The sequence below is a fragment of the Medicago sativa genome, chromosome 1 (genome assembly GCF_051527215.1).
Source record: "Medicago sativa cultivar Bolivia chromosome 1, Bolivia_mono, whole genome shotgun sequence".
Taxonomy (NCBI): domain Eukaryota; kingdom Viridiplantae; phylum Streptophyta; class Magnoliopsida; order Fabales; family Fabaceae; genus Medicago; species Medicago sativa.
Window position 1 is genome coordinate 66177067 of NC_140749.1, and position 9799 is coordinate 66186865.

Consider the following 9799-nt stretch of genomic DNA (forward strand, 5'->3'; position numbering starts at 1 on the left):
GTCTTATGACTTATTGGTTATATTATTAAATGGTAATGGAAAATATTGTATCTGGCAGACAAGTGTGAACTAGTTTGTGCTAAGCTACAAAAGGATATGTTGTATGTAGATGTGTTGAAGATTGGGACTACAACAAAATTATCATCTGTGTCAGGTAATAAAGCATCTTACAGAACTTGTTAGTTGGAACCTGTGAACTAATTACCTTCATTTTATCTGATATATAACAACCTTAATATATTTGAGTTTCGAGGCTGTGGTATGCTTTTTTCTGCTGCTGCTTGTTCTCAGGTTTGTTGCCATTTTGGTATATGGCAGCCTCAAGTCCTTCACAGTTGCAGCTAGGTGATAAGTTTGTTCTCATAAATTTAATAGTTTCAGAGCATATCACACACCTTAAACAAATTTAATAGAAATACAGAAGCATAGATAGAATACTTTCCATATGATAACTGATACAGAAGAGGTATATTAATATCACAGATGCACATCTGCAGTTTGAAGTAAAACGTAGTTGTGTATGTATTATACTGACATATGGGATACAATGGATGGTGTGTTTATATATTGTTATTTACTTGCTTTACTTCACAATGGATGGTGTGTTTATATATTGTGATTTACACACAGGTCCATCTTTATTAAAATGAATGTTTGGAAGGAACAATTGGAACACAATACACAAGAAGAAGATGATGATATATTTGAAGAATCCTATATTTTGGCTGCACTACTTGGTGAGTATGCAACAAAAAATTTATGCAAAGAGCCATGTAGAACTAGTGAGCTCACAGGTCATGCATGGGTTCAAGAAATATTGCAAGGGAATCCCACTCGTTGTTATGAGATGTTTCGAATGGAAAAACATATTTTTCATAAACTTTGCCATGAATTGGTGGAACGTGATTTAAAGTCTTCTAAACATATGGGGGTTGAAGAAATGGTTGCAATGTTTTTGGTCGTTGTAGGCCATGGTGTCGGTAATAGAACGATTCAAGAAAGATTTCAACATTCGGGTGATACTGTAAGTAGACATTTTCATCGTGTACTTCATGCATGTCTTAAGTTGTCCTTCAAATATATTAAACCCGAAGATCCTATGTTTCGTGAATGTCATGCCAAAATAAAAAATGATCAACGTTATTGGCCTTTTTTTAAGAATGCTATAGGAGCAATTGATGGTACGCATGTGTCATGTGTAGTTAGTCCTAGTGAGCAACCAAGGTTTATTGGAAGAAAAGGATATCCAACACAAAATATTATGGCTGTATGTGATTGGAATGTGTTTCACTTTTGTATTAGCTGGTTGGGAAGGCACTGCCCATGATGCCCGTGTTTTTGACAAAGCTCTTACAACTGCTAACCTTAACTTTCCGCATCCTCCTCAAGGTATGTTATATATTGCCTTACTAGATATGATTTGTTATATCAACAATTAATTTATTTTCATATTTTAATAATTAATTTATTTTTAGGTAAGTATTATTTGGTAGATTCTGGTTATCCAACACCAATAGGGTACATTGGTCCATATAGATGTGAACGTTATCATCTTCCTGAATTTAAACGTTCAAGTGGGTTCGAAAATCATAATGAAGTATTCAATTATTATCACTCAAGTTTAAGATGCACAATTGAAAGAACTTTTGGGGTATGGAAGAATAGATTTGCAATTCTGCGTAGCATGCCTAAGTTCAAATATGAGACGCAAGTTCATATAGTTGTCGCAACAATGGCAATACGCAACTTTATTAGAAGGAGTGCTGAAATGGAAGTTGATTTTAATCTTTATGAAGATGAAAATACAGTCATTCACCATGATGATGATCATAGATCAACTAACTTGGATCAATCCCAAAGTTTCAATGTAGCTTCTTCTTCAGAGATGGATCATGCTCGAAACTCAATTCGCGATCAAATTATAGCGTATAAGCTAAATAATTAGTTTGTAATAATTTTCAATATTATATTGCACTTGAACTTGAACTTATATTATCTATTATCTATATGTAAATACTTTAGAGCCCTGGCATTTTTTATACATATTTAGAAATCTATGATTATGTATTAATAATTTACGTATATTTTAGTTTACAATTGTGTAATTTCTCTCTTTTTTTTTTTTACATCTTTTTATGCTTATATTATTTTATTAAAAATCACCCAATTGATAAAAAAAAAATAATAACATAAATTAATATTATTTTAAAATTAATTTTGGAACCAATAAAATTCATGTATGATAAGTTGAAATAATTTTTTAATGAGAATGAGTTTTAAATACAATTAAAAGGATAGTTTAGTCATTACACATTCAAAATCAATTTTGATTCAAATTATTCAAACAACATCAACCCACAAGAATCACTTCCAATAAAGTGTATCCAAACATAAATCAATTCACATTCAACTCACTTTTAACCAAAATTAATTCTCTCAAACTCAATTCTATCAAAATCAATTCTCCCCGCCGCCATACCAAACACACACTTAGTGTAACATTTAAATTTTTGACTCATGATAGTGCGTTTCCGTGACACTCTTATCTCCAAATATCAATCGGAAATTCTCATTAATTATCTCTCCTATTTGCTCATAAATTCTCATTTTCTCTCTCCTTCCTTTTCTCTATCTGACTCAGCCTAACACATGTTAGGCCAGAAAAGAAAAGATTCACATGCAAACACAGTAAGCATGTCAAATCCCCACATATACTCACGATAAAGTGTTATTTGAGCAACCAATTTGATGACAATTTATTTTACAATTATAATTTACAAAAAAAAAGTAGTATTGACACGGAAACCATAACAATAGAGAGATAAAATAAAAAATAATGTGAGTATGAGAGAGAAAGTTGTCACAAAAGTTGTCATAAAATGAAGGGTTAAAAATGTTTTTGGTCCTTATAAATATGTCAATTTTTCGTTTTAGTCCCTCTAAAATTTTCCTTCAACTTTTAGTCCCTATAAAATTTTCAATCTTCACTTTTGGTCCCTCTTTTAAAATAAACTCATATGTAGAATTCATATTATTTAATAAAATTTTCCAGAAAAATTCAAAATATTATAAGAATCACTCCAAAAAAGATTCAGAATTTTTTAAAAAAACATGAATTTAATATGAATTTTTATATTTTTTACGGTTAAAAATTCATATTTAATTTGTGTTTTGTTAAAAAATTCTAATTTTTTTTAGGAATTTTTTTTAGAATATTTTACACATTTTTGCAAAATTTCATTAAAAAATACAAAAATTAAATTAAAAATAGGGACCAAAAGTAGTGATTGAAAATTTTATAGGGACTAAAAGTCGAAGAAAATTTTTAGAAGGACTAAAACGAAAAGTTGACATATTTACAGGGACTAAAAACATATTTAACCCTAAAATGAATGTTCAAATATCAATTTCTCTATACTCAGACCACACAAAATCACAAATCACAGAATACGGTTCTTGAATAAAACTACTCTCAGTAACATGGAATTAATTGGTTATTGATGAATATATTGTTGCAATGTATTCCTCATGGACAGATCACACTTGTTATATACGGCTGTTATATCATACAACAATACTAAAATCAAAGTCATTAAAAGGTTCAATATTAGTGTTATATAAGCAGAAGCAAAAGTGTGGTCGGGCTTTGTTATGAGTTTGAGTGGCTATAAGCACCACGCTCAAAGTGGAGTCTGACTATTCGACGGGCATCTTTTTATCTTGCGTTCAAGAATAAAAAAAAAGTATATATACCCTGATTTGCAATGGATTGTACACAGATTTGTTAATTTAATTCATACTATATAACCACTTAACTATATATTATATATTAATTAATGATAAAAGTGATAATAGGCTAACATGTAGCACGAAAGATTGATCATTAGTTTTTTTATTTAAATAGTCTAATGACTAGCTAGGAATTGATCTATAAAACAAATAAATGAAGAGTCTAGGGTTTAAACTCTGACTTAGAGAATTTCAAAAAGCACGAAATAAATTTATAAAGAAAACAAACTATGAGTATGTATCCTAGAGAAGCTCTATATTATAGATAAAAAGTATAGACTAATTAGTTAACGAGTAGCACTTGGGTGCCATTAATGGTACCGTGTCATTAAATCCTGACCATTAATAGCACCCACACACACATCACACATACACACTTGAGCAATGTGTGCCCCAGATCTAATGGTATAATGGCACCAAAGTATTTCCCCTCAACACTTGATATGAGTTTTTCATGTAAGATGAAGTCTTCCATTTAAAATAATCTTTGGCCAAGTGGCAGTTCGTTCGATTAAACAAAATCCTTCCGTTTGAGGATCATTACGTAATTTACGTATAAGACATTCCATCTAATCACTAAAAGAACCTTTACATTTAAGGTATTATTTAATGTCTTTTTTTTTTTTTGGTACAAAGGTATTATTTAATGTCTATTATATATGAATGATGACACATCAAATTGTAAACTTTATCTGCATCATACATTCGAAGGAACCAAAACCAAAGCCATGAAATGAAAAGAATACAACCAATTAAAAAAACAAAGGGAATATCTATTCATGTCAACTATCACACTATGAGATTACTTTAACACATAATTACACACTTCTAATCTCATTTAATCTTAGCTTTTCTTTCTCAATTCAATTTATTTCTTTTGAGTCTAATCTATTCATGACAAGTTTAAAGTTTAGAGTAACAATTAACATACTAATATTAAAACTAAATTAGAAAGCTAAATGAAACTGGTGATAAAGCAAACAAACAAAACTTACAAACTGTATTTGCAGTGAATACAATATCGAAATTAAGGTTTAGTATCTGATTCGTTCATGCTTTGGGAATGATCTCCATGATGTTGTTTATTTTTTAGCCTTTTGGACATTCTTTTTAGCAACTTACTCCCTAAGTTACCTATAATAGGGGAAAGCGCATATATCGATCCTTTTATTAGCCGAATATTTTACCTAAAGGCTCGGGCTTGATGGTTTCGGGGGATAAGGAAGGGAGAGCGCCCTCGCTGGCATACACACTGCCCTTTTCTAGGGCTAATGAGCCCTTATCTGAATATTGGTGGTCAACAATTCCCGAAACACAAAATCTTGGTTAAGGGCGAAGTGATTTAAATAAGACACGGGCGGTCCACAAAGTCATTTTAATTTGTATTAAATTTGTTTGCTAACTTTACCTATTCGTTTTGTATCGGGCAAAACCTTTTGAAGATTCTTTAGACAAAGAAAGCAAAACCAATCAATCAAAATACAATGTCCTCTTTAAGGGTAGTTTTGTCAAACCAATCACCACTACCCTCTATAAATCACCATCGAACAAACATTCACTTAAGAAAATAAACCCACAGAATTTTCATAATTCCCTCTTCAACCTTGTATCTAACATTCAAAAACACAAACACCACATTCAAGCATGTTTGCTAAGAAAGTTACTAACGTTAACCCCTTCGCAAAGAAACGTTCCCAACATGGCGTTGTTTCTTCAACACCAAACGTAAACACAAAGAAGCTATGGAGGCTTCCACATGTCTTCGCCAAAATGCTCGAGCTTCCTTTTCCTTCAGACGCCGACGTTTCAATCGAAGAAACTTCGCAGTTTTTTCGATTCGTGGCGTCGTGTAATAAGATGAATATATTTAACGCCGGTGGTGTACGTGCTCATGCAATCGAGATTTTACCAGGGATAACTAAAATTGTGATTAAGAGAATTGATGGTGGTGATGTTATGCTGGTTGGTCAGCAGGAGAGAAGGTCTTCTCTTGGTGTTGATTTGTGGAGGTTTCGACTTCCGCCGTGGACGCAGCCGGAGAGGGTGACGGCGGTTTGTACCGGTGGGAAGCTGGTAGTGACGGTGCCGAAGATCAAAGGGAACTAATTAATATTCGATCTTCATGCAATAGAATGAATATATGTGTACACTTTACACCGTGTATATATCTCACTTTTGAGGCCAAATTCATCACATGACTCACATATATGAATTTATGACATGTATATGTGTATAAAATATGGCTTCTTTTTTCCTTCTAAATAAAACAAGGATTCCGTCAAATGCAACTCATCAATTAATGTAGAGATATTTGATACATATCGAGTGCGCACAAGTTTTTCTTTTTTCGTTAAGTAGTTTAATTGTTAGAAATTCACTTTTAAATTGAATATATGGAGAATCCGGAGTTCAAACTTCGATACTTATATATATTATACAATGTCTCTACCAATTAAACTAAACTCACAGTACGATGCTTGTTAGTTTAATTGTTAGATTTTTTGAAGAAAAAAGCAAGTTTATACCATGATATATCATATATGCAAAGTAAGCCCAAACTAATGTCATTAACTAGTATCCCTATCAACCCAATCTTTCCCAAACTAACAACTATATTTCACCCTATGTGAAAGTAATAATCACCTAATCGATTGTAGTATTGTGCGTAATAAACAGTAAAAAAAAATATATATATTTTGATTTTTTTTGTTTGTTAATCTTTTTTTTTTGTTGAGGAATTTTGTCTGCTAATCCTGTATGGTTTAATTTAGACATTGAGCATTGAGAAAGCGTTCATTCATTTACAGTTGTTATATATTGATCCTTCTCTTCTTAAGTGCTACTTAGCATTGACATAACATTACCGTCCATTTTTTTTGGGTAGTTTATCGGCTAAAAATTCAACATTAAAGTGAACAAGTGAGTTGTTTGGGTTTGAACCTCAGCCCCTGCATTATCTTTATCAATCAAAAAATCTCATCAGATTTACCATCCATTATTTTGACATACATGATAATATTCTCTTGCACGTACAGGAATAGAAGCTCAATTATATGCTTCAAACATTTCTATAGCAATGATATATAGTTATTTGGGCGAATAAGACAATGCGTACTGTCTGACATCGGCACATATAGAAGCTGTATGGGCGGTGCCAGCCATCCCACTGTGGGTTGGGGTCACTCCCAAGTTAGGTCCACCCCAACAAAATAGCTTTGTAAGCCAAGCTGATGCGTCAAGAAGATTTTTTTTATCACCTTAATTAGTGGAATTGTAGTTACATCTATTACCTAATAAAGATGCTAATTTATCTCATTTATAGTAGAGAAGTCCGTTAGTTCTTACATAGTTATTAGTTTTACATCAGTTACAGTACTTCAATAGTCTTATAACTTTGTATATAAATCAATAGCAGCTCTCTATGTAAATCAAACTTTCACACAACAATAAAATGAGAATTACATCTCAATTCCTCTTTCTCTGATATTCAATACAATCAACAAAAACGGTAGAGTCTACATGAGCTTAGCTTAGATAATAGTCTAATACATAAAGTATGCAAGGCCGGGTTCGAACTTTGGACACCATAAAAAAAAGTGAGTAGAGTTATTTACGTTGAATCACATCAATTAAAATTAAGGTTAATAGGTTTTTACCTCCCTGTAATATAGGTCATTTCCGGTTTTCCCCCTGTAAATATATTTTTTTATTTACCCCTGTAAGAAAATTTTGTTTTTATTTACCCCCTTAATAGGCCAAACAAAAATGAAAATTTCTTGAAAAAAATAATAAAATTGGTTTTTGTTTGGCCTATTAGGGGGGTAAATCAAAACAATTTTTTTTACAGGGGGTAAATCAAAAAAACAATTTTACAGGGGAAAAATCGGAAATGACCTATATTACAGGGGGGTAAAGACATATTAACCCTTAAAATCATTTATTTGCCTTTCATTATTTATGTACATATATAATGGAAAACAACTATGATTTTGATTGGTATCAACTAAACATGAGTAATTCTACATTTTGTTAATGGGTAAATAAGAACTTGTCATTGTAGTATGATAAGGGATTTGTCATACGGAATCTGTCAAATTCGTGTAATTTTTTTTTTTTTTTTTTGCGTTGAAGATAATTTTAGAAATGAAAATATAATATCAAATCAAAAATTAAGTGTGCAAAAGTATATGGTGAAACCTTTTCAATCCATATGTAACTCAGATTATAAATATTTTGCCAAATAATAGACAACTTGGTTGGTCTTATGCCTAACATGTAGAAATTTAAACTATGAAAACAAGCCTTAAAATTAATACAATCTCCAATCGTAGAACCAACATAGGAGGAAAATTGTTGATCTGTTCAATGCCAAAACCATATTTGAAGTATCAAATTTCGCTATAAGGTTCAAGAGAGATATATCTTTTGTAAATTCCCTACCGCATATAGTTAAAACATCTACTACATATGAATCTGGCAATGAAAGGATTTGCCAACAACTAATAACCACTGCACCATCAACAACTCAATATGACATGTTACGTCATATCAAGGTTATAGCAACTAACAGGGGAGTGGCTAGTGAACATCAAATATAGGCAGATTTTGGTCCTCCACTTAGCGTCTCCACTAGCACTCTAAAAATATATTTTTGTGCCTTATGACAATTGTAGCGACCTTAATACCAGTCCCATCAAAATATTTTTTATTTCTAGCACACCATATTTGATAACACAAGGTCAACACGTGGACAATAACATTCTCACTTGCATCGATAATATTTCTTCCCAACCACTCCCGAAATCGTACATACTTGGAATCATATGAGTTAAATGTCACACGAAAAGGGGAAGCAAAACATTGAAGAGTAACAATCATTTTGATTCCAGAATGTTGATGTGCTCTCATTATAGCCTCTATGTGCATCAAAATTTTAAATGCATATCTAAGTGACTCTTTTGTTTGTAATAATGAAAGATACATTTGAGGACTATAATAACTAATAAGACAACCAACATTACTAATTAAAGAGACATTTGAGAATGTGTTTACAGTTTTGATATATTCAATGACCAACACATTTATTAAAATACGATCATTTTTAAATCGGCTGTGCTATATGGTGCGAACATATTTCGCACAAAACACGCGAAAGTAGTTTAACGTGCAAAACCATACTTCTTTTGGTAGAAGTGCAAAACCACACTTCCTTAAAAAATGACCTTAGGCAAATTGAAGTGCACCTATATATTTGCTTTTAAGTTGAAGTGTATCTATTATTTGTTTGAGGGTCGTGCTAACCGGTGGTGCTCTGGAGCATTCGTTAAGGGTACCAAGAAAGAAAATTATTACTAAAAATATTTTTTTTTGACTTTTTATGCATTGATTACATAATTTTCAATGCAATAATTACTTTATAATTATTTTTAGTATCATTAACCAGTACCCCGAGACACCGGTTACCATTTCTCGTTGCTTTATTAATCAATAAATCAATTATCACTTTATTAAAATAAAAAAATATTTATAAATTTTAGACCGTGCCGGTGTATATTGATTTTACACATGAATCAAATTTTTTGTGCATGTATAGAATTATTTTATACATGCATCAAGTGATAATATGTAAAAATAATTTTATGCATACAAATTAGTTACTCCTCCGTCCCAAAATGTAAGGAAAAATTGGTCAACAAAAGTTAATATCTAGTTCAATTGAACCAGATAAATTAACTTTGAACCAGATACATTAACTTTTATTGACCAATTTTTGTTTAAGTTTTGAGACGGAGGGAGCATTATGTTAGTTAATGTTTTGTGGGTTTGCTAAAAAAAATGTTAATTTTTTTTTAAGGAAAAAAAGTTAATGTTTTGCGGGATAGAATGTTCTTTTGACCGATTATATTTTAACATTGGAATTTAATAAATGTAGGGTTAATTAAGTTTTTAGTCCCTATAAATATTCACAGTTTTATTTTTAGTCCCTATAAAATAAAATCACACTTTTTAG

The 9799-nt window shown here is 31.4% G+C and overlaps 1 protein-coding gene and 1 pseudogene across 2 annotated transcripts; both read left to right on the top strand.

The window, feature by feature from the left end:
• The first annotated feature begins 26 nt into the window (after positions 1 to 26).
• Positions 27 to 2074, top strand: LOC146956518 (uncharacterized; annotated as a pseudogene). The gene is made up of 3 exons (XR_015020216.1): positions 27 to 154; positions 631 to 1389; positions 1476 to 2074. The product of XR_015020216.1 is annotated as an uncharacterized LOC146956518 (transcript).
• A 3200-nt stretch (positions 2075 to 5274) lies between these two features.
• LOC146956519 (uncharacterized) lies at positions 5275 to 6108 on the top strand. Its single transcript, XM_085729285.1, has one exon. The coding sequence runs from the start codon at positions 5434 to 5436 to the stop codon at positions 5893 to 5895; it is 462 nt and encodes a 153-aa protein (XP_085585411.1). The 5' UTR covers positions 5275 to 5433; the 3' UTR covers positions 5896 to 6108.
• The last annotated feature ends 3691 nt before the right edge of the window (positions 6109 to 9799 follow it).

Coding starts and splice junctions, on each gene's coding strand:
- LOC146956519 (XM_085729285.1), top strand. CDS start 5,434: ATGTTTGCTAAGAAAGTTACTAACGTTAACCCCTTCGCAAAGAAACGT.